This window comes from Aegilops tauschii, chromosome 3, assembly GCF_002575655.3.
Source record: "Aegilops tauschii subsp. strangulata cultivar AL8/78 chromosome 3, Aet v6.0, whole genome shotgun sequence".
NCBI classification, from domain to species: domain Eukaryota; kingdom Viridiplantae; phylum Streptophyta; class Magnoliopsida; order Poales; family Poaceae; genus Aegilops; species Aegilops tauschii.
The window spans coordinates 611,359,451-611,383,838 of NC_053037.3; the positions used below are offsets into that span (position 1 = coordinate 611,359,451).

At 45.4% G+C, this 24,388-nt stretch overlaps 3 protein-coding genes across 3 annotated transcripts; all 3 read right to left on the reverse strand.

Annotated features, from left to right (window-relative positions):
- Positions 1-922, reverse strand: LOC109764737 (alpha-amylase/subtilisin inhibitor-like). The gene has a single exon (XM_020323521.3). It carries the CDS (start codon positions 891-893, stop codon positions 171-173), a length of 723 nt encoding a protein of 240 aa, XP_020179110.2. The 5' UTR covers positions 894-922; the 3' UTR covers positions 1-170.
- Positions 923-5,404: 4,482 nt separating this feature from the next.
- On the reverse strand, positions 5,405-7,090 carry LOC109764725 (glutathione S-transferase U8). Its single transcript, XM_020323514.4, has 2 exons — positions 6,285-7,090; positions 5,405-6,096 (listed from the first exon to the last, which is right to left on the reverse strand). The coding sequence occupies exons 1-2, from the start codon at positions 6,597-6,599 to the stop codon at positions 5,722-5,724; spliced, it is 690 nt and encodes a 229-aa protein (XP_020179103.1). The 5' UTR covers positions 6,600-7,090; the 3' UTR covers positions 5,405-5,721.
- A 2,814-nt stretch (positions 7,091-9,904) lies between these two features.
- Positions 9,905-11,751, reverse strand: LOC109764724 (glucan endo-1,3-beta-glucosidase GV). Its single transcript, XM_045233952.2, has 2 exons — positions 11,649-11,751; positions 9,905-10,948 (listed from the first exon to the last, which is right to left on the reverse strand). Exons 1-2 carry the CDS (start codon positions 11,653-11,655, stop codon positions 10,005-10,007), a joined length of 951 nt encoding a protein of 316 aa, XP_045089887.1. The 5' UTR covers positions 11,656-11,751; the 3' UTR covers positions 9,905-10,004.
- Between the last annotated feature and the right edge of the window lie 12,637 nt (positions 11,752-24,388).

Consider the following 24,388-nt stretch of genomic DNA (forward strand, 5'->3'; position numbering starts at 1 on the left):
TATTTCGGTATAGAGGGAGTATTTATTTATTCTTGGCGATGATGGGTTAACTAGCAAGCTAGTACTGTAGTATATAATACTCCCTCTGTAAACTAATATAAGAGTGTTTAGATCACTACTTTAGTATTCTAAACGATCTTATATTAGTTTACGGAGGGAGTACATGATTACTAGTGAGGCAGGTCCATAGGAGGAAAGCACGGCTTAGGACATTTTTCGAACACAACCACCAGGGGCAGCCCCTGCCACCCTTTTTCCTTAACTACCAGCCACCACTTTTTGTTATATTTGTACAACACCAGATCACGGCAACCGCACGGCTCATCTTTGCACCCCGGGGCATAGCACGATGTCAGCTTGTATGCGCCGTGATGCCTCTCGACGCGAAAAATGAACTTTTGGTCCCTGCCATCTGTCAGCACGTCGCTCCCCTCCGTATTTATGCAGTGGCCGACGGTCACATGCAAATTATGCGTGATACCTGCGCCGATGTACCACTGGAGACGCTGCTTGCACTTGTTGACGGTGTCGCCGAATTCGATCACGACGTCGGTCGAGAGGCGGGGTGATGCCTCCTTGTCGGAGCCGTTGATCGCCGCCGCCAGCTTGATCGACACAGCCACGCTTCTACTGCTGGTGGAGTCGTCGCATAGTGCCAGATTCACGTTCCTAGGGCACCCGGACTTCCATATAGAGCTGTGGTTAACACATTGACCATTCAGTAAGAGGTCCACTGGCATGAGATTGTAGAAGTTGTCACCTGTTAGCTCATGATCTTCTGTGTCATAGATCGGTTGTGGCTGAGCTCGCGTAGCTTGACATGGGGCGCTCAACTGCAAGGCCATAGCCAAGCCAAGGAGTGGGAGGATGACCAGGAAACGTATGTGTTCCATGGCAATGAATGTATTAACTCACGGTTAAGTTGGTGGCGTTGCTTTGCTCGGGGCATCCAGATAGTACGATTATATAGATGGTGTGGGAGCAACCTTAATTTGCTAGCATTTACATAGGATATATATGCATAGTAGTTTGAGATTGTAGGTGGACCACATTCAATTTCCTAGTTTAAGTTCTTTCCGCCACAATATTTTTCGTAGATAAGCCTCATTAGTGTCATGGATTTTTTTTCTTTGATCAATTTATTCTATGTGCATAGCCACGCAGATATACAGTGCTCCATATACTAATGAAATCTTTTCTATTTATTCTGCAGATAGGTAGTTGGACATCCAATCCTCCATTTATTAATGATAGGTTTTATCAAGAGAGAATTAGGTATATCGAAAATCTAAAGTACTATGAGATCGTAGGTGACTTCATTTAATGGTATAGGTTTGGTTCTTTCTGCCACACTATTTTTTGTAGATCGGCTTTATTAGTGTCATAGATTTTTTTTTTGGATTCGGTATGTAAATATACTCTTTATTCATGATTTTTTTTTCTTTATTTTATAGATAGATAGGTGGGTATACAATTCTCGATTCACTAGTGATGGAGAAATAATTATCTATATGAAAAATCTAAAGAGATGAATTCACCACCTAGCCTTACTCCCATTATCCATATGCTGGCTGTGTGTATGGACGAGATGGAAGCAACATAGGTAGATCCTGGAAGGAAAGAAGCAATAGGTCGAGTTACTGCAAGTCATCTTCTGCTCACGAGGTCATTTGAGCTCGTGATGAACAGTAAAATCCAAAAAAATGATTTTTTTTTTGGGTGCAAACATTGAAAATTGTTTTACGTGATCACAAAATGTCATCTTAAAATGATGTTCATGGAAGTGGTGGTAAGAAAAAGTAAAACACTCCAAAATGCTTTAAAAATAGCAGCTTTGGAGCGTAATTATTGTGTTTTTCGCAACACAAATTCCAAGGATGTCATTTCGTGATGAATTTTTTCGAGCTCGTAAAACTTTTGTCAATGTTTGCATCAAATAAAATTCAGAACATTTTGATTTTTTTGAAGAAAATGGATTTTACTGTTCATTTGAGCTCGAGCTCAGAAACTCCATGTCCTACTCATTGCCACTACCATGGGATATAGGTGCTAAATGAGTTTTTTTTTCTCCAGTTTAGAGGAGTGATTGTGTGAACTTGGTAGATGGATCATCGTCCAGGCATGCAATAGAACAAATTCGGGCAAACATGGTCGATTTTTTTCCTTTTTGGTTGTTCAATTGTGTGGGTTATATAGCTCACGGTTTTATGGGTGCACATATATCTATAATATAGCCGTCTCATGACCCTCTCTCTGGTTATGGTTATGAACATGTTATGGCACATCGTAAAACCTTGCTCATATTTTCACTGGCTATGACCTATGGTCTTCAGGGAACCTTGCTCATGTAGAGAGATTCTTAATTTTGTTATATCTAGAAACAAATGACCTTTTTGTTTGCCGACATCCATGTGCTCCCCAAATAAAAACTCACAGCTCCCCTTAATCTACACTCTTTTTTGTTTGTGAATCTCTTAGTCTACACTTAACGGAGTAATGACAGTGGGAGATAGCTGTCTTCGACAAAGCTAATAACTAATTACATAAAGTGGGCTGATGCGGTCAGCTAACAGATCCATCTTGTTTAATCTGTCTAGTCATTGGTTTTAATTTCCATCCATATCGCTAACTGATCCATCCACGTGTCCACCACATGCAGTTTGCAAAAAAAAGGAGAGCTGGCACGATGGACCATGGAGTACCCTATGGCTTATATAACCGTACAAGGAAACTGAACTGAAACTTTGAGCACAAACTTTATCTAAACTGATGTAGTATAAACGTAACACAACTCATGTTTTGTAGATTCATCCATGAGAACCAAAATTCAAACAAACAAGAATTCAAAATCAACAACTTACATTAGACATTCCTGAGGCATCAAATGCATGAGCATGCTACATACACAAAGTTTGATGTCAAAAAATTGAACCATGGGAGGTTTCCACAAAATTCCATGTGAATTCTTGGCAGCGTCCTGAAGAAGCAAAATCAACTTCAGCTATTGGATCCCAAACTTAGTCAGGAGGAGAAAAACACCTAGGAGAACTTCCTCGCCTAACCCTGCAAGATGTCTACATCATAAATCACACATTTAAGCATGTAGCATGTAAAAAAACAGAACATGGATTTTCAAGCCAGATCAAATTTACGGAGAGCCTGGCCATTCTTTTCTTCCTTTCATAGAGAGAAAAAGAAATACATATGGCAGCTGAGCAAAAAATGAAAATAATACTTCAAAAATGCAGTTTGCCGTTCTTCATTGGCATGCAGTTGGGCTGATCTCTCCACAATAATTTCTCTTTAGTTAATGCTCAAAGCAAGCAATAGAACAAGTTCAAGGCAAAAGCATGTACTAGTAGTACAGGGCAACATTGGTATACGTTATTTTCATTTTTGGTTGCTTAGTATGTGGGTTATCTAGACCACAGTTTTAGGGGTGCATTATATAAACAAATTTATCCGTCTCGGGACCTTACAAAGAAATACAACAGTAAGTCCGAAGCCACCGTCTAGGCAACATCTGTTGCTACTCCGATCCAGTTGATGAAGGGATGCTGATAGTCCGGGCCTAATACCAAACAGACCTCGCAGCCAAGCCTAACATCTAAGACCTGAGGCCCCAACCAAGCCACTTGCCGGGTATGGGGTACACACCGGTCTGGCACGCTTTCAGAGGCCGCCGCCGCCAACTGCCACCACTCCACTTTTAGAGATGTACTGATGCATCAAGCTTGCCCGGTCTAGCTGCCGTCGACGCCACCACGATGGCAGACAACGCGACCATCCTGCGCTCGTCCATCAACACACGTCCAGCAGCGAGACCCCGCTGCTCCATGCTGCAGAGACCAGCCATTGTTGACATGTCAGATGCAACGCCGCTCCTCCTTCGTGAACACCACCTGCTACCACTGGTCCCATCCCGTCCACCTGCAGATCCTCTGCACTCCCAACCGAACCCTAGTGCCCCTGACAACACCTTCAGGAAGGTCACGACGCGAACAGCGCCGTGTCGCCAGATCCGAAGAGGATTGATTTTCACCCGCCCGGGATCGGGGTGCGTAGGTTGGGCCCTCAGCCGCGCCTTGATGAAGGAAAGCGGCGCCCATGGGTGTCGCCGCCGCCGGGCCGGCCAGACTGGCCAAGGTTTCCCGCCCACCCAAAGTACACCACCAGGGCTCACCATCACCGGACGAGAGAGGCAGCATGAGAAAGGGGAACCTCCAGATCTGACGCAATGGAGCACCGCGCCACGGCCGGACTCCAACAGCGCCCCGCCGCCCGCGCAGTCGAGCACGCTGGCCACCATCGCCTGCAGACATCACCAGCCGCCGGACGACGCCGCCTCGCCAACAGGGCCGCCGCCCAAGGATCCGCAGGCCACCGATGCAATACTCCGACGGAATGATCCGGGCGCCGAGATCCCCGCCGCCACCTTCCCCGGCGCCCGCGCGGGCTTTGCCTTCTGTCGTCTCCGGTGGCGGCGAGTGACGAAGGGGAATGAGGGGAGGCCGGGCGGCGAAAGATCGGATCGCCCCTGAGTTGCCCGGGGGCGACGCAAGGGCCGCGTCTGTTTTCCTTTAAAATTGGGAGAGAATTTCACTTCCCCGGCTCGTGGCCTGCTCATGTTATAAACCATGTCCAATTGGGGGAGAGTTTCACCATAGGTTACAAACATATTATGGCACGTCATAAAAGCTTGCTCGTGTTTCCATTGGGCATAACCTATGGTGTTTGGTGAATCTTACATTTGATTACTCCCTTTATTCATATATATAGGGCCTAATGCATTTTTCGAGGTAAACTTTGAACACATGTTAGAGCAATAATATATGGCATGCAAGTTACATATAGCATACCATCAAATTCTTACAAGAAAGGAGCTTGCAATAATATAATTTTCACATTATACATCTCATATATTATCAATCTTATCAATAGTCAAAGGCCATCACGAAAAACACATTAGGCCTTATATATATGGATGCGCGTTTCAAATTCTTAAGCTTCATAAGTAGGCATTGCAAGTAGGTAATGTTTTTACAAATGACAGGACAGATATTCAGTTTCCAACCAGAACTAAGATAATCATTCTAGTAAAACTGAATCACATTATTCTTCAACTCCTACTCATCGGAACCAAAAATTAAGCTAGTTGGTCACAGATGCAGTGTGCTGTCCTTGAGATCTGCTATATAGGTCTAATTTATTAATTTGCCTTGGGCAGGCACGGATTAAGAATAGATTTATCCAGAACCCAACGAAGCTGGTCAGTGGTACAGAGCTATGGATGGTGGGTGCAGGAAGGCAATTTTAGATCTCTGCCCTGCTCTGAGCGTTGTCATCATCAAAATTAGGACAAAATAATTCCAGACCCTCTCTCACGATACGTATACCATCAAAATTAACAAGAAATATTGATTGCTCGTAATGGTGGCTGCACCCTGTACTGAAAAAGAAATACAATCTGCCATGTCTCTACCGATTTCTGGATCTGAGAAAGCAAGACAAGTTACTGCAACCAAATGGGAATTACACCGTAGTATAGTACACTAGGACTCTGTAGAAATCCGGCACCACACTTCAGTAGCTTGTTCCTTCTCCCAGGAAACCATGATCATTAATTAACATGTCTCCCCGCAAAAAAAAATAAAAAAATTAACATGTCCATACGATTGATTCATGTCATAACCATGATATCCTCGCACTGATAACACTGGATCACTTCTGAACCTCTGCCATTGCTAGAAACTTCTTCTTCACTGCAGTGATCTTGGCGACCAGTTCATCCATGTTCGGCAGGCACTCCTTAGCACGCTCATCGCCGGCATATTCTTTCGCCCAGCGGCACAGAGCAGGGAACTGTTCATCTGTGAGTAGATTAACCCCGGAGATCTCTTCGAAGGCTCCAAGCCAGCGAGCTAACCCACTTGCAGCTATGTCCACAAGGCCAATGGAGTTGCCTCCAAAGAACCTGTTCCCCTTGAGCTGCCCCTCGAGAAGCAGCAGATTCTTCTTGGCTTCCTTCAAGAAGTTCTCCTCCTCTTCCTTGTCACCATCAGCCATACATATCGACATCCAGAACGGCCTAGCAAACTGCAGTATAGCGTTCAGGACAGAAACATGCTCCCTCCGTTCCCAAATGTGCGTATTATTTTTTGAAAAAATCAAACTTCTCTAACTTTGATCAAGTTTGTAGACAAAAATATTAATTCTTAGAATACCAAATAATTATTACTAGATTCATCTGTGAGTATTGTTGAGAAGTTCACAAGAGATGGTACCTTTTGGTCGATGAACTGCGCCCAGAAGCGGGCCGTGGCCCTCTCGTAGGGGTCAGCCGGCAGCAGCCGCGGCCCCTCGAAGGCCTCGTCGATGTACTCGACGATGATGAGCGACTCGCAGATGGACTTATCGCCGTGTAGGAGCACGGGGACCAGTTTGTGGACAGGGTTGTGCGTGAGCAGCAACTCGCTCTTGTTGTTGGGCAGGTCTTCCAGGAGCAGCTCGTAAGGTATTCCCTTGAGCCTCAGGGCCACCTCCGGACGATGGCCGTATATGCTGCCAAAAGTGCTCATCACCTTCACCGTCTCACTCATTTTTGCTTCCAAATTCTGGACCTTAAACTCAAAGCCCGTGACTGCTGGCTGATATGAATGGGTGGTACTGTTTATATGGGTCAGGGGATGCTTTGTTGCGGTATCTTCTCTTGAAAGGTGAGATGTGTAAAGATGGGGAGAGAAACTACTCAGCTGCTTCCTTCCAAAGTTGAGATGTGTAAAGAAACCTATTTGATCCTCATCCCAATAAACTTGTTCTTGGCTGAAAGCATCTGTACAGGTTCAGTGGAGTTACTCGGGAGCCACACATGCATGTATTTAAAAAATTTAAGTAAGCGCCTCGAGATGATGCCAGCCATGGGATAATCAAGCCCATTTTATATAAAGCTTCCGTTCAATGGAGTTACTCTGGAGCCAAACATTTTGAAAACTCCTGCAACATTTTTTCAAAATTTCCAAAAGTTTGTGTGAAAATAGTGAACATTTCAAAATTCCAGAAACATTTTTTTGAAGAAAAAGAAAAAAATACAAGAGCGAAGTAAAAAACGGATGAATTAAACCTGTAAAATATAAGAGAGAAAGCAACTGAAAACCCAAACAAGAATTTACTAGAAACCATTTTAATACTCGGCAAACCTTCCACAAAGCCTTCCCAAATCCGTGCAAACAGGAAATGCCTTTTGGGCCAGCCCAACTTCTCTTGGCGCTATTTGGGTCAGCCAACTTCACTTGATGTGTGTGTTACCCCGACATCTTATCTCAAAGGGCGACAAATAGGATTCACTGTTTTCCAATGCAGCAAAAACTAAAAACCAAAACTTTTTTCAATAAAGGATCCTTATTGTTAAATTAAAATATAATCAAGGGTATATAGCATAATGAACATCTTCTTCAAGTTTATGTGTGGACATCTAGGCCAACGCACAGGCAACTAGGAGCTTCACGGTTATTGACGGATTGGCCTCTAGCGTCTTTTCCTTTTCGAGGCAAGGGACTCTAGCAACTGCTTTTCTTGCAAAGTGCATAGGCTGGGAGCTCGGTATAACGCTCGGCTGGGCTGGGCTGGCCAAGAAACACCACGTGCAAGCACTCCCCGCTCGAGGAAAGACTAACTTTCGCTCTTAGCAAAACCAGTCAGATAAAAATCGACAAATCCTGGTTCTGGAAAATCTATCATGTAGGAAAAGTTCATAAACAATTGAAACTGTTGATTTTTTTTAAAAAATTGTTCATTTAAAAAGATATTCATAATTTTATAATTTTTTTGTGGATTTCTAAAATGTTCAAAAACTTTAATGCTCATGAATTTCAATAATTTTCAGGAGTAACGGCTTAGTGATTTTTTTCTTAAATCTAATTGGATTTTCACTATACAAGTTATACACACTCAAAGAGAAAAATCCCTTTACCTTCTTGGAATCCTTTATTTTTAGTTTATTCATGCTTTTTACATACGCCGGGGAACACCAATAAACATGTGCACCTTATGTAAATGCCCACTGAGTTCACATATGACCAAACCTATGCATATCAGACCGCCGCCCACATCTAACCACACAACAATATGGTGCTCGTATTAATCATTCCAGTGAAAATAAAATAAAAAATAGGACACAAAAGTGACATATGGACTACGTGCCTATAGCCAGGCGGGCGCCCCTCTAGTACTCTTGATATCTGCATACCAAAGCCTAATGCAGAGCGCGTGAAAGCCTATCCAAAGACTATGATGCCACCCACGTGGGGTTAAAACATCCTTGATGAGTTGCTCCAAGAATGTATACACCATCTTTTTTTTAGGGAACACCACCTTATAACAGTGGAGTAATTTATCGTCTTGAGCTACCTAAAGTGCTTCTACCCAAAACCATTGGGTAAATTTTCATCCTATGGATTGGAATCGGTAAATGGGCGAAATTACATATTGAGGAGTACCCTTTGCAAAGGTCACCGTCCTGGGTTGCGACAAGTGGTGCATTGTATGTGCGCCACTTGTCGCAACGTGGGAGTTTCCCCCTTGTTTTAAATTCATTTATTAAAGTATTTTAGCTCTTAAACCATGCGTCCAAATCATGAATCATTTTCACCGTTGGATTTCTTGTGTTGAGATCTTTGAAAACGAACCCAGGTAGAATTTGTCGAATAATAGGTCTTGACGAACTTTTTTTTCATGAAAATACTTGAAGAAAAAAAACCGAGCCAGAAGCACTATTGTATTCTCACTTTTTTTGCTTTTCTGAGAGACACAGTTGTGCATCTCGCAGTGGCAAATCTGTGCCTCCATGAGAAACAAACTTGTGTCTCTTGTGGATGAATAAAAAACAATTTTTATTTTTATTCGTGCGACACAATTGAGCCTCTCGCGAAAAAAAACTGTGCCTCCATGAGAAGCAAATTTGTGCCTCCCGCGTAAGAAAAAAAACTTTTTTCTCATTCCACGAGGCACAGCTGCGTCTCTCGTGAAGCAAACCTGTGCCTCTATGAGAGAAGCAAATTAGTGCCTCTCATGGAAGCAAAGCTCTGTCTCCATGAGAAGAAAATTTGTGACTCTCACGAAAAAAATAATGTTTTTATACAGACAATTTATTTTCCGAAACCTAGGGGTAACTAGGCAAAAAAAGAAAAGCCAAACAAAATTCTCTAGAGTCCAAAAACGCATATAGAAAAAATATTCCTATGGAGCGTCCAGAACATGACACCTGGCGCCGGCTGAGAGCTTGCCAAGTGGCGCGCTCCCAACCCATCAAAACTGACCCTTAAGGGGCTTCCGTGACAGGTTCCCCTCAGTCAATTACTCTCGTACATGGCTCCTCCTATTGTACGCGTGGATGAATTGTTGTTAAAAAAGGCACATGTGATGGTCCAACATACGCCACGGGCCGCACCTCTTGTGCCAAAATAAAAAAGGCGCTCCTTAAAAATGGTTGAAAGAAACTTCTGGCTCTAGAAGAAAACCAGCAACCTGGTTTTTCTGACAAGTTTAAAACATATTACCTCCGTCTCAAATTAGTTATTTTAGATTTGTCTATATACGGATGTATCTAACACTAAAATGTGTTTAGATAGTTTCGTAGTTAGATAAATCTCCGACAACTAATTCGGGACGAAGGAAGTATGTTATTTAAAATTAGTTAAAGACATACATGAAATAATATACCTATAATATATCAAAATATGTCTGTTTGTTAGGGAAGAAATATTTACGTCTTTACACAATTCATGCATTTGAAAAAAAATGTTCATTTGTTTGTTTTGCAATTAAAAAAAGAAACATGAAAATAAATGGAAAAGAACAAAAGTAAAAATAAAAAATAAATTTATTCTCAAGGAAGATTCGTTCATAGGCTACATTGTCACAAGCACGCATCTATTTTTATTCAACAAGTGGCAACGCATGGATGCATGACAGGCCAGCTACGTACATAGACGTTGACTTTCGGCTTATTAATTGGGGAAGGTGGTCGGGTAGACAGGTTGCTTGTTGGGGAAGAAGAGCCCGAAGTTCCTCTCGACCTCATCCCCTGGCTTCTTCTTCTCGTTGAACATGGCGAATATGTACGTCTCGATTGCCCCTGACCGTTTCGGCGTGCCGTTGCGGATGTGGTCAATGAGGCCCTGGTTGTAGCTCCGCGCGTTGTCCACCGATGCCCCGAACCCACCCGCCGACGGCCACCCGCTCTCCGACACCACCACTCTGACGTTCGGCGTGCCGGCCTTCTCCAGCGCGGCGTAGATGGAGTCGACCATCGCGTCGAAGAGGCTGGTGTAGTTCAGCCCGTTGCCGTTGTCCCTCACCGTGGTGCCCGGCTGCAACGTCGCATAGTTGAGCCTGATGTTCTGGCCACGGTCGTCCTTGTAAGCGAAGTAGGGGTACACGTTGGCCAGGAACGGGGCGCCGGTGCGGTCCAGGAACCGCGCGATGGGCACGAAGCCAGAAGGGTCCCTGAACACGCCGCTGGAAGGCGGGAAGGAGTTGGTGATCACGTCGAACCTCACCGCCGTTGACACCTTGATGCTGCTGGAGAGGTTGGCGGACGCCAGGGCGTTGTGCACATTCTGCATGGCCGGGAGGATGACGCCCGTGTCACCGGCGGGGACCTCATTGCCAACGGCAATGTACCGGATGAGGACGTCCGGGTAGTAGGCCTGGACGTTGCTCCGGACCCAGCCAGCTGCATATGACGGGTCGCGGGCGAGGCGCTGGACCTCGTCGAGCCCACCGACATCCAGGATGAGGAAGATGCCACTTCCGCGGAGGGCTGCAAGGGCCTCCTGGTCCGGGTTGTAGATGCGCATGGCGTGGATGTTGCGGGACTTGTAGAGTTGCACGACGTCGCTCCGCGAGGGCAGGTTGTCGCCCACCATTCCGTAGCACACACCGTGCACGGCTGCACAAACACAATCAATGTCGGAACTTGTTTGGATCAGATCCATGACAACAAAATCAGCAATTAAGGACCATGTATAAAAGTAAAGCTTAACTTCATGGTAATCATAATACGCATGGATTATCTACAAGTGGCCCGTAATTAAAATTTGTGTAGGTCAATTATCATAGAGAAGAAGAAGGAGGGGGCGGAGACCTTGTGAGGCCAGACTCCGGATCTCGCCGGAGATGGAACACCGGGGTTCGCCTCCGTGTCGCCGGTAGAGAAGCTGAGGCTCACTAGTTCGGGTCATAATTTTCATTTTTGACGCCCCTTGGATTAAACAACGCGTGTGCTCGAGACAGGGACGCCTTAGCTGGTAGCGATATCACCGGTAGGGACTGGTTAGGACCGCGCGCACCGAAGAAGGTCGCCGGCGAAGGAGAGGCAAAGGGTGGAGAGGAGTAGGTCTGGCTGGAGAAGGAACAGCTGGTGGAGGAAAAAGGAAAACCGTTGGGTTTTCAATTCTAATATTACTGCGAGATCGACCGATTCGAAAACGATTTTCAGTCCACTTACAAATAGTCAATGCTACATAAAATTTGTAAAAGCTTTTGTAGGAGTAAGAGCGCTCATAACTACATATGTGAGACTTAATAAGAAGAAAAACAAATGAATCAGTACACTAGAGAGGCAGAGAGGGAATGGAGCAGATGCGTACCTCCCATTTTTGCTTAATGGCGTCAACCCGGATATACTCCTCAAATATGATGCTCGCTCAAATATGTGCTTTGCTCCTGGCTTGTTCCCATAAGTGGTCATTAGCCAGCCTTATATAGTGAGAGATGTGTGTCTTGTTCCATTAGCTAACCAGCTGGGTTTTCTCTAGCTAATGTAACAGCAAGGTGCCACTTGGGTTTTCCAAAAAGGAAGTGCCACTTGACGATGGATTTGCTCCCGTTGCAGACCTGCGAACGTGCCATTTGACCATTTCTATATCTTTCTATACAAAACTTTGGAAACTTGTTGGACTTGCATTGGTAGATGTTGAATCGATCATACATGCACTTCTTTTTCTAAAAACTGATAACGAAATCAATCATACATACACTTGTTTTAAAAAAAAAACTGATAACGAAATCGATCATACATTGAGATGGCATTAATAAGCAATCATGCCTTCTTTGGATAGGACCTTGACAAAACTTGATACCAATCCACGCACGATGTCAGTTGTCATGTCTGTTCGGTGATATCAACGGTGACTAAGATAAGATAATTAAGACGAGCTCGACCTTAAATGATGGCATGCTCAGGTTTAGTTTCCTGTACCTAGTCACTAGTCGACCGGGTCAGGATGATTAGATCATTCCTAAATAATATACGAGAATGGTTGTTCACATCTCATTAGACTAGGTGCTGCGTGCACGCACGTATTAGCAGCCCCCCACGACGTCGATTGAAGGAAAATGATGGCTTACTTGTTACTACGTGTCGACATATTATAGTTATACTCCCTCCATTTCATAATGTAGTGCATATAGATATTTTGAAAAGTCAAACTTTAGAAACTTTCACCAAGTTTAAAAAGAAAACTTTGTGTTTCGTCACAAGTTGACGCTTCTGAGTGCACGTCATCGCGCCATTCGCCGCCGAGTCGACGTCACAAGTCAATGCTTCCGTCCATCTTGCTTTCAAACATTTGGAACGAGGCCAACCTTTGTGTAACCGCGGGCGCAAAGCACTTGGGTCAAATCATGCCGGGAGAGTAGTGGCCTTGTAATATTTATTTTCGCTTTTCATTATAAAAGCAACTCTAAACTCCGTCTTAATTAATGGATGAGGCCAAATCTTTTGCCTCTGTTTTAAAAACAAACAATCGGAGGAGTAGGTTTTACTGGTATTAAAGTTAAGGACCTTTCCTATAACATCGGAAAAGTTAAGGAACGAAAAATATACTTTTCCTTTTTTTTATTATGTTACTATACGAATATAGAGAAAAGTATGTTTTCTGTCCCTCAAGTTTCCCGAAGGTCTACATCCGGTCACTCAACAATTTTTCGGCAACATTTGATCCCTCAAATCTCAAAACCAGACAAAATTAGTCCAAAACCAGATTTAGAGAGGAAAACCAGATATTCTTACATACAACTACACGTACATAATCTCGATTTTGACAGATACTACATAAAACATACAAAACAAGTATGAGGGTAACTACCACTGGCTTGTAGGAAACATTTGTCCTATATATTCCAATCCATAAGATGAAAAATTACTTCTTTCTTGTTTGTGGCAGCACTTTGGGTAGCCCAAGATGATAAACTACTCCACTGCTTTAAGGTGGTGTGTATACGGTTGGAGCAGCCGACCAATGATGTTTAACCCCACCTGGGTGGCATCAAAGTCTTCAGATAAACTTTCACCCACTCTGCATTAGAGTTAGCTATGCGGATGTCGAGAGTATGTTCATTATGCTATATGCCACTTGATTATATTTAATTTCATAATAAGGATACTTTATTGAAAAATGTTCTGTTTTTGTCTGTTTTTTTACTCGGGGTAGCCCAAAAATGTTGTGGAGTACATTTGTAAACTTTACGGACGTTGAGATAAAAATTGGTGAATCCTATTTATCGCTCTGGGCGATAAGATGTCGGTGTAACGCACACATCGAGTGAAGGTGGGCTGGCTAAATAGCACCGAGTGAAGTTGGCTGGACCGAAAGGCATTTCCTATTTTCACGGTTTTGAGGAAGGCTTTATGGATTGTTTGTCCAGTTTTACAAAGGTTTCTAGAAGGTTCTTGTTTGGGTTTTCAGTTGTTTTCTCTCTTGGTTTTGTTCTTTTTATTTTGGTTTTTTTAGGTTAATTATTTTGGTTTTTTTTATTTTGCTCTTGTTTAATTATTCTTTTACAAAAATGTTCAGACTTTTTTCGAAAAATATTAAAATGCTCGAATTAGAAAAGACAATGTTTGCAGATTTCGCGAAAGTTTGGGAAAAACATTTTAAAAAATGTCCATTCATTTTAAAACATATATAGGAAAAAATTCTAAATAATTCTTAAATTCTACAATGGTTTTTAATCCTTCATGGAAAATCCAGTAACCCTTCCTACAGAGGAAATTGAGCGGAAAATGGAAGGAAAAAATGAATCTTAAAAAATTCACACGGTAAGAGCCTCCCATGCACATGCAACGACGAAGTGCAAATTTCAATCTAGTTTCAATAATTTTCTTGTTAGCATACGATGGTTATCCCATGCACTACAGGAATCAGCTATTTTGCCGACATGAAGCCTCTCTGCCGTCAGCTAATCGTCGGGGCAGACGGCGAAGATTTTATTTTGCCGTCATGAACCTGACGGCAAATGATGACTAACGACAAAGATTAGGATTGACAGACGGCAAAGAATGACTAACGGCAAACACATATATTGCCGTCTGTATAAAAACTGATGACGGCTTTGCCGTCTGTAAAAAAAACTGATGACGACAAAGACATATTTTGCCGTCTGTAAACAAACTGATGACGACAAAGATATTTTGCCATCTGTAAAACAAACCACAGACGGCAAAACAAGAAACACACCTCGCGGATCAATCTCTCGGATCGATGAGGTGGCATGATCTTAGACGCACATCTCACCCACTCAAGCTGTCGGACGCACGCCCCCACCCACGCATTGACCCGCACGCGCCCCCAGGACTCCACCCGCCCCACCCATGACCGAACCAGCCTGGCTGCCCCCACCCCACCCCATCCCATCTCTCCTTATCCTCTCACGCGAGCTCCCTCTCTCTCTCTCTCTCTCTCTCTCGAACGCATCCAGCGCCCCTGCATCTCCCTCTCTAAGCCTCGTCTCGCTTCAGCCCCAGCCCCAACGCCGGCAGCCCCGCCCCCAACCCGGCATCCCCGCAAGCCTCCGGCAGCCCCGCCCCCACCGCTGCTCCACCCACCGGCGGCCGCCCGCGTCCCTGCCCCCATGGCGCCGCTCCCCCACCGCCCCGAGCAGCTGCATGCGGGCAGCCAGGGCACCGCCGACGCTCCCCCGTCGCCCTGAGCCGCCGCACATGGCCGGCCCTGCTCCCCAGCGCCACCGGCCCCGACCCCTTCCCCCTCTTCGCCCCGGCCCCCGTCGGCCCGAGAAGCCGCCGGCGTCCGCAGCGCGACGTCTGGCTTCGCGCGCTGCTCGCTGTCGACCACCAGCAGGCACCCGCCTCCGCCTCCGTTCCTCTCATGCGCTGCCACCTTCCCTTGCCACGGGATTCCGCCTCCTCTGTTCTCCCCTGCCGGCATGGGGCTTGGCATCGATGGAGTTGGCGGGGTCCAATGGATCCAGCGCCCAGACGAGGTTGGCGAGCTCCGGCGCGGCTGTGAACGGCTTGAGCTCCTCATGCGTCGGTGGCGCGTTGGTGTACTCTGGATCAAACTATGTACCCTGGAGTGTAATCCATTCGTGTGTAATTCGCTCATCTTGTTAAACGCAGTAGTTTTGTGGATTAGCACGTGACGATGAATAGTTATGTATAGTGAAATTATTTCCTTCGTCGTTGATTCTTGGAACAACAGTGTGTATGGATATTGTGGTGTTTTTGCCAGTTCTTTCCCCTCTGGACAGATTAGATATATATTTTTATATAAAAAAATCTTTGCCGTCTCTGATATTTGAGGTCAGGCCGTTATGTTACACGCTTTTTTGCCGTCTGGCAATTTTCGATGACGGCAAAATCGGTTGACTGACAACAAATTCTTTGCCGTCTGCCCGATAAAATGCTGACGGCAAAATCCCTCTTTCCCGACTTAGTCTATGCCGACATGGTTTGCCATCATGGGCTGACGGCAAAATCCTTGCCATATGTAATCCTGGCTTTGCCGTCTGTAGGAGCCTGACGGCAAAATGCCTGATTCCCGTAGTGATGCATCGCTTGCATCTTCTCGACCGAGACGCCTACTTAAAAAAAAACACCTTTGGTGGCTCCCAAGTTCCTCCATCGAACCGAACTTGTACATACGCTTTCAGCCAAGAACAAGTTTATTGGGGTGAGGATCAGATAAGTTTCTTTACACATCTCAACTTTGGAAGGAAGCAGCTGAGTAGTTTCTCCCCCCTGCCTGTAATCATGGCGTCAAAAGCTCAATCTTTCAAGAGAAATACAACAACAAAGATACCGAAACACCAACAAAGCATCCCCTGTCCCTAAAAAAACAGAGCATCCCCTGACCTCTGTAAATAGCACCACCCGTTCATATCAGCCAGCAGTCACTGGCTTTGAGTTTAAGGTCCAGAATTTGGAAACAAAAATGAATGAGACGCTGAAGGTCCTGAGCGGATTTGGGAGCATATACGGCCACCGTCCCGAGGTGGCCCTGGGGCTCAACGGAATACCTTACTAGCTGCTCCTAGAAGACCTGCCCAACAAGAGCCAGTTGCTCCTCACGCACAATCCCGTCCACAAGTTGGTGCCCGTGCTCCTCCATGGAGAAAAAACTATCTGCGAGTCACTCATCATCGTCGAGTACATCGACGAGGCTTTCGAGGGGCCGCCTTTGCTGCCGACCGATCCCTACGAGAGGGCCACGGCCCGCTTCTGGGGGCAGTTCATCTCTTCTCCTGTGAACTTCTAAACAATACTCCCTCCGTCCGGAAATATTTGTTGAAGAAATGGATATATTTAGATGTATTTTAGTTCTAGATACATCCATTTTTATTCATTTTTCGTACAAGTATTTCCGGACGGAGGGAGTATGTTCCTGTCCGATTAGTATGAAGGTTCCGACTGGCTTCTCGTCGAATACAAAGGGAATAATAAATATGCCAGAGAAAAAATTTCAGAACCTAAAGTCTCATGACTGCCACGTGATTATGACGCAACTGCTTCCGGTTGCATTGAGGGGGCTTCTACCGAAAAACGTCCGATTAGCCATTGTGAAGCTATGTGCATTCCTCAATGCAATCTCTCAGAAGGTGATCGATCCAGAAATCATACCAAGGCTAAGAAATGATGTGGCGCAATGTCTTGTCAGTTTCGAGCTGGTGTTCCCACCATCCTTCTTCAATATCATGACGCACGTCCTAGTTCATCTAGTCGACGAGATTGTCATTCTGGGGCCCGTATTTCTACACAATATGTTCCCCTTTGAGAGTTTCATGGGAGTCCTAAAGAAATATGTCCGTAACCGCGCTAGGCCAGAAGGAAGCATCTCCATGGGCCATCAAACAGAGGATGTCATTGAGTTTTGTGTTGACTTCATTCCTGGCCTTAAGAAGATAGGTCTCCCTAAATCGCGGTATGAGGGGAGACTGACTGGAAAAGGCATGCTTGGAGGGGACTCAATAATATGCAGGGACGGATATTCTTGGTCTCAAGCACACTACACAGTTCTAGAGAACTCTACCTTGGTGACCCCGTATGTCGATGAACACAAGAACAGTCTGCGCTCCAAACACCCGGAGCAGTGCGACGACTGGATTACATGTGAACACATCAGGACTTTCAGCAGTTGGTTGGAAACACGTCTCAGAGGTGACAACACTGTTTGTGATGAGCTGTACTCGTTGTCCAGGGGACCATCTTTGACTGTATTGACTTACAAAGGATACGAGATAAATGGGAATACATTTTACACGATCGCCCAAGATCAAAAGAGCACCAACCAAAACAGCGGTGTCCGCTTTGATGCAGCAACCGAGAAGGGAAAGGACACATATTATGGTTACATAGTGGACATATGGGAACTTGACTACGGACATGATTTTAAGGTCCCTTTGTTTAAGTGCAAATGGGTCAATCTGTCAGGAGGCGGGGTACAGGTAGACCCACAGTACGGAATGACAACAGTGGATCTGAACAATCTTGGGTACACTGACCAACCGTTCGTCCTAGCCAATGATGTGGCACAGGTTATCTATGTGAAGGACATGTCTACCAGACCGACAACAAGAAAAGATAAGGAAGCGAATACATCATACGATGAGCCAAAGCGCCACATAGTTCTTTCAGGAAAAAGGGACATCGTGGGAGTGGAGGGCAAGACAGACATGTCTGAAGATTATGAAAAGTTTAATGAAATTCCTCCCTTCAAAGTCAAGGCTGATCCAAGCATCCTGATAAACGATGAAGATTATCCATGGTTACGGCGCAATAAGCAAAGAACACAAGCGAAGAAAAAGTGAAGACTTTCTCTCCACAACTATTATGATGATACCATGCCAACTTTCAACCTTTTTGTAGTTCATTTGAAATGCCTGTTGTAACAGATGAGTTTTCGTCCGAAATCCTGATACTTCGAAATAGATTGTCCATTTTGTACAGGAAGTGCATCCAGTTTTTGCCGTAACCCTCTCAACTTTTTAGCACATGCTATGTGGGTGAAATGATGACACCATGCCAACTTTCAACCTTTTCAGAGTTCATTTGTAGTGCTTTTCAATTTCACGGTCATATAGCTCATGAAAATCAGTAAATGCATGAAAAATAACAAATTAAGTCAGAAAGGGTTGAAAATTGATGATGTGGCTTTGAATGGTGCATTTTGAACACACAAAAAGTCTGGAGTTCAAATAAGTTCAAAAAATGAAATCCCTTTGTAACTGATGAGTTTTCGTTCAAAACCCTGATACTTCGGAAGAGATTGTCCATTTTGTACAGGAAGTGCATCCAGTTTTTGCCGTAACCCTCTCAAATTTTTAGCACATGCTATGTGGGTGAAATGATGGCACCATGCCAACTTTCAACCTTTTCAGAGTTCATTTGTAGTGCTTTTCAATTTCAGGGTCATTTATAGCTCATGAACTAATAGCAAAAGAATGAACTAAAAATAATCAATGAAAATATGCTGTTATGATCAACTAAAACAAAACTATAATATTCTTCAATAGCCAAAAGAATCAACTAAAAAGCTTTTATAAAACTCCAATAGCAAAAGGAATTTTCATAAAGAATGTTTTTGTTAGAAACTTTAATAGCAAAAAGCATTATCATAAAGATTTTTTTTGTTAGAAACTAAAATAACAAAATCTGTTTTTGAATAGAATCATAAAACACAGTAATATTAAATAGCAGGAAAAAGAATCACTCCAAAATCTATTTTTATAGTAAAGTTAATCACAAACTAGTGATTCACACAAATTTCAAAGAATTCAAATTTAAACTATTCAAATTTGAAAACTAATGGCACTAATAGAAAGTTTATAATTTTTGTGACCTAAAAGCAAAAAGAATTAAAAAATAAACTTTAATAAAATAAATAAAAATAGCAACAGTAAGTATTTTGTTGTAAGTATAAACAAAATAAAATAAATAAAGCAACAAAGAAAAAAAGTGCCATCTACTGGGCCACCACGGCCTGAATACGACTTGAAACCCATCCATGGGCCAGGATTCAGGCCCGCAGAAGGCCCAGTAGGCCCCACAGGCAAAGAGAACGGTTAGGCCCGAAAGCCTGCAGTTGAGAGGAGCTCGAGAGGGTGGGCGCAGCAGCGCTTATAAACCACTCTCGAGCTCTCTCAACTAGCGAGGTGGGACTAAACTTTTGACGTGGGGCGGCACAAGGCCTTTGGTCCCGGTTGGTGCCACCAACCGGGACTAAAGGGGGGCATGCGTACCGGTTCGTGGCACCAACCGGGACCAATGCCCCCCCTTTAGTCCCGGTTGGTGCCACCAACCGGGACCAAAGGCCTCTTTTCAGCAGCCCAAAGGGCGGGAAGCGGCGGCCTTTGGTCCCGGTTGGTGGCACCAACCGGGACTAAAGGGGGGCATTGGTCCCGGTTGGTGCCACGAACCGGGACCAATGCTCTGAGTATATAAGAAAACACTTAGCGTTTTTCAGATTCATCTCTGCAGTTGCCCCGCCCCGACGACGCCGCCGGGCTGCCCGAGCTCGCCCCGTCGACGTCGTCGCCGCCCTCTGCCTCGTCGACGCAGCCGCCCCTGCCCCGACCACGCCGCCGTTGGCCCGCCCCGACCACGCCGCGCGCCCCTGCCCCGACCACGCCGCGGGCCCTCGCCGTGCCTCTGCCTCGCCCTGCCCTGATCGACCACGCCGCCGTCGCCCCTGCCCCGACCACGCCGCCGTCGCCGCCCTCTACCCCGACGCGCGTCGTGCCTCTGCCCCTGCCCCGACCACGCCGCACCTCTCCTTTGGTCAGGCTGGCGCCGCCCCCTGCCTCCCTATTTTTTTGACATATATATCATGTTTTTTTCCAGATTATATGTATATGTGTGAGTATATGTATGTGTGTATATATGATTATATGTCCTCTTTTCAGATTTTTTGTTTTTTGCATTTTTATAAAAATGTATATATGTATGTATGTTCTCTGTGTATATATATCTTCATGTATGCAAAACATAGATTTTTAGAAAAGTTTTATCTATATATGTTCTCTTATTTAGTCCATTTTAGGTCAGTTTCATTTTTAGAAAAGTTTTATATATTTAGGAAAAGAAGGAAGAGAAGGAACAAGGAAGAAGAAGAAATTTTTTTATATATATGTGAAAGTTACATTTTTAGAAAAGTTTTATATATCTAGCTAGGAAGAAAAGGAAGAAGAAGAAAAAGAAGGATAGGAAAAAAGAAAATAAGAAGAGGAAGAAAGGAGAAGAAGAGGAGAGGAAGAAGAGGAGAAATAAACAAGAAGAGGAAAAAAGAAGAAAAAGAAGAGGAGAAGAAGAAATTCTTCTCCTCTATTCCTTTCTTCTTCTCCTCTATTCCTTTCTTCTTCTCCTCTTCTTTTTCTTCTTTTTTTTCTTCGATCTTCTCCTCTATTCCTTTCTTCTTCTCCTCTTTTTATTTCTTCTTCGTCTTCTTATTTTTTATCGGGTATGTCGTTGTCGATATACCCCCTCCCCGATAACATTATTTTCCCATGTATGTATGTCGTCGTTGTCGATATATATAACTCCCTCCCAGATAACTTCGACATGATGGACGGTCGATATTTATACCCCCTCTCGGCCGTGATAACTTATACCACGGGAGCACCCCCCCCCGGCCCTCTCGCTCGACCAAAACTCTCGAGGACACCCAAAACCTAGAAAAAAACGATGTCGGTCTCCTACCCCCTCCCGCCGCGCCCCTACACTTGAAGCATTGCCGAGGCCACCCCAAACCCGGAATAAGCTAGGTCTACGTTTGCACTAATATATCCCCCTGCTGTCATGTTTGTGTAATAATTGCCATGTTGTAATATTTGCAGAAACAATGGAGCACGGACGAGACGAGCAAGCAGAAGAGGTGTTGGGGGACATAATCTTAGCCGGAGGTGATATCTTGTCGTATCTTAACGACAATGATGGTCTGGAAGAACAGGGTGAAGAAGCAGGCTACGGTGATCGAAGAGTGGAGGAGGAAAGACATGATTATGATGGCTTCGGTGACCCAATGCTGGTGCAAGAAGGAGTCCGTGGTGACGGCTCCGGTGACCGAACAGAGTCCGGCCAGATAAATATATTAGTTAAGCCTGTGCTGACTAGCTAATTGATGCATTCATTGTTTTGGTATGTACACATATTAATTAACTCTCGTCTTTCTTCTTTTTTCTAGCCCTCCGGATCAAGCACAACTTCGGTAAAGAGACGAGGACCGAAGAGAAAGTTGCGCTCGGATGAAAGGTTTGAGATCACAGCAATCGCGCGCGACGGCCAACCGATTGAACCCATCCGGAGAAAGGAAGCATTTGCTGCTCAGTGCGGGGTTCTTGTTAGGGACAAGATCCCGATCAGCATCCACCAATGGTATAAGCCTAAGAAGGAAGACCCTGAGGTGTCTTATGTCAATGATATGCAAAAAGATGATCTTTGGACTGAGCTGAAGGCAAATTTCACCCTACCGCCAGAGGAGGATCCGGAGAAGCCAATTAAAGAGCAATTAATCAAGTCTCATGCTCTTAAGAAGATGGCAGACCTATTCAGGAGGTGGAAGAATGAGCTGAAAACGTTTGTCGACAAAAAAGAGACACCGGAATTCATCGGCCGGTATGAGAAGATCAGAGATCACTGGCCCGCATTTGTGGCCCACAAGACATCGGAAAAGAGTAAGAAGATGTCAGCGACAAACAAGAAGAATGCTGCGAAGAAGAAGCTTCACCATCGCACGGGGTCAGGTGGCTACCTCAAAGCCTGGCCTAAGTGGGCCAAGGCTGAGAATGATCTGCTTGAAAAAGGGATTGAACCACAGACAATGAACTGGCCAGACCGTTGCCGGACTTGGTTCTTTGGGGCTGGCGAAAAATTGGACCCTGTATCAGGGAGGTGCGTTTGGACGAACGAGCTTTTGAGAATACCAGTCAAGAAGATTCAGCAATATATCGATGCAGCGCAGGAAGGGACGTTCGTTCCAGACAGAGAGAACGACGAGCTCACAATGGCCCTCGGGAATCCTGAGCACCCTGGACGGACACGAGGCACGCCAGGCTCCGTTCCGTGGAAGGCTGGTTTTCCGGACGCAGGCGGTTACAAAAGCCAGGAGAGGAGAAAAAATGGAGCAGACCCAAATTCAGAAGCTGCACGAAAGGGTTCAAGCGCTAGAGGAACGAGACGGCAATCGACATGCCGAAACTACTCCCGAAGCTACCCCGCCATCTCAGCGGAGAAGCAGTGTGGCTTCCACCGAGCTGCTTCAGCCGGAGCATGTCTTGACGGCTCCTGCTAGCTACCCCGTGGATGCTATCACGGAGTCTCAACATTGCCACTTTATGGCGCAATGGCAGAACTTCAAAGTCAAGGCGGCTGTTGGCTCTGTTTTACCTCCTGAACCCGGCGCAACCTACCACTGCCGGCCGATTCCAGAAGGATATGCTAGGGTGATGGTGGATGAAATAACGGAGGGATTTGAGGACCTCCAGCTTGACCACCCTACCGGTGAAGGGGAGACTCGGCTGGGTTTAGCTCTGAAGACTCCGTGCCTATGGCGGAAGGAGCTCTTTAACCTTCCGAACTGGACGCCTCCGGCGAGTAAGGGCACTCCGCCGCCTCCTCCTCTGGCGAGTGATCAGGGCACTCAGCCTCCTTCTCCGGCGCGTGGCGGCACTCCGCCTCCTCCTTCGCCTCCTCCTCCGGCGAGTGATCAGGGCACTCAGCCTCCTTCTCCGGCGCAGGGCGGCACTCCGCCTCCTTCTCCGCCTGCGCCGGCGTGCCAGAGCAGCCAGCCTCCTCCTTCTCCGCCTCGTCAGCAAGGGCGGAAGAGACCCGCCGCCGCTCCGGCTGCTCCGGCGCGTCGTAGTCCTTCTCCTCCGCCTCATAAGCAAGGAAAGAAGACAGCCGCAGCCGCTCCGTCTGCTCTGCCGGCGTCTAGCAGTACAGCTGCCAGAAGCGGGAGGCAATACAGATTCGGTCCTTCTCTGAAGACTCCAGAGAAGTTACCATACGAGAGGACCCCGGAGGAGAACGCGAAGATCGTGCGAGCCGAAGTGACAAACTTCTTTCAAGGGGTGAAAGCAAAGAAACATCCACCTCCGGAGGAGAAGGTAGATCCGGTGAAAGCGAAGCGCACTCTGGCTGCCCTGACAAAACCACCAAAGTCTCCGCCGAAAGGCAACTATGAGCGCATTATTGCAAAGACATTTGTCGAAGCGGAGCGGTCGGGAAGTACTGTCAGTGATCAAGGATTAAAAGAACGACGAGCTGGGAAAAAAATTGCCCAGCTCGGCGAACAAGTGAACCAATCGTGCCCCCCGCTGAAGGTGTCTAAAGACATCGTCGCTAATGATCCGAGGATGGTGGCCGGTTATAGAAATCTTGGAGATTACCTGCCTGACGATGTACATTATGAAATCATGGAGGTGGACGAACACAAATACCATTACGGGAAGCCTCTCGTCAAAGATGAAAGATCTCTAACAACGATGATGCGAAGATTACATGATTGGTACATGAAAACCTGCAGAAAGTCTGATGGGATGAATACTTTGACGCTGAGAGCTAAACCGGAGCATGACCTCGTTGGAATTGAACTGCTGAATGTTCCATTTGAGGAGTTCTTCCAGTTTTTCAATCAAAAGGCCCTCGATAAATCAACGATCACTTGCTACTGTCTGTAAGTAGTACTACTTCTGTCATTAAGTCTCTCTATATAGGTCAGCTCTTTCATTGCATGTATTTATAATTATCCTCACTATATTATGCAGATTGAAGGTCGCCGAATTGAAGAAAAGACAAATCGGTGATATTGGGTTCATTAACACAAATCTCATAGATGCATATACGGTTGAAAAACGTGCCAAAGAAGCCGAGGCCAACTTGCTACGATCGTTGGTATTAAATCAAAACAAAGATATAATACTCTTTCCTTACAACTTCAAGTGAGTGTTACTGTCTTGTGCATATTCGGTTTCCCTTATTAGTCCAGGTTATGGTGATGTAATTGAGGACTTATGCATGCATCCGCAGCTTGCACTATATTCTCCTAGAGATTAAGCTTGAGTAGGGAGTAGTAACCGTCTTAGACTCGAGACGAAA

What these genes read in the sequence shown, in the direction of transcription:
- LOC109764737 (XM_020323521.3), bottom strand. Translation starts at nt 893, where the DNA reads ATGGAACACATACGTTTCCTGGTCATCCTCCCACTCCTTGGCTTGGCT.
- LOC109764725 (XM_020323514.4), bottom strand. Translation starts at nt 6,599, where the DNA reads ATGAGTGAGACGGTGAAGGTGATGAGCACTTTTGGCAGCATATACGGC. An exon ending in CGCAGTTCATCGACCAAAAG is followed by an intron (nt 6,097 to 6,284) that starts GTACCATCTCTT and finishes GCTATACTGCAG; the next exon opens with TTTGCTAGGCCGTTCTGGAT.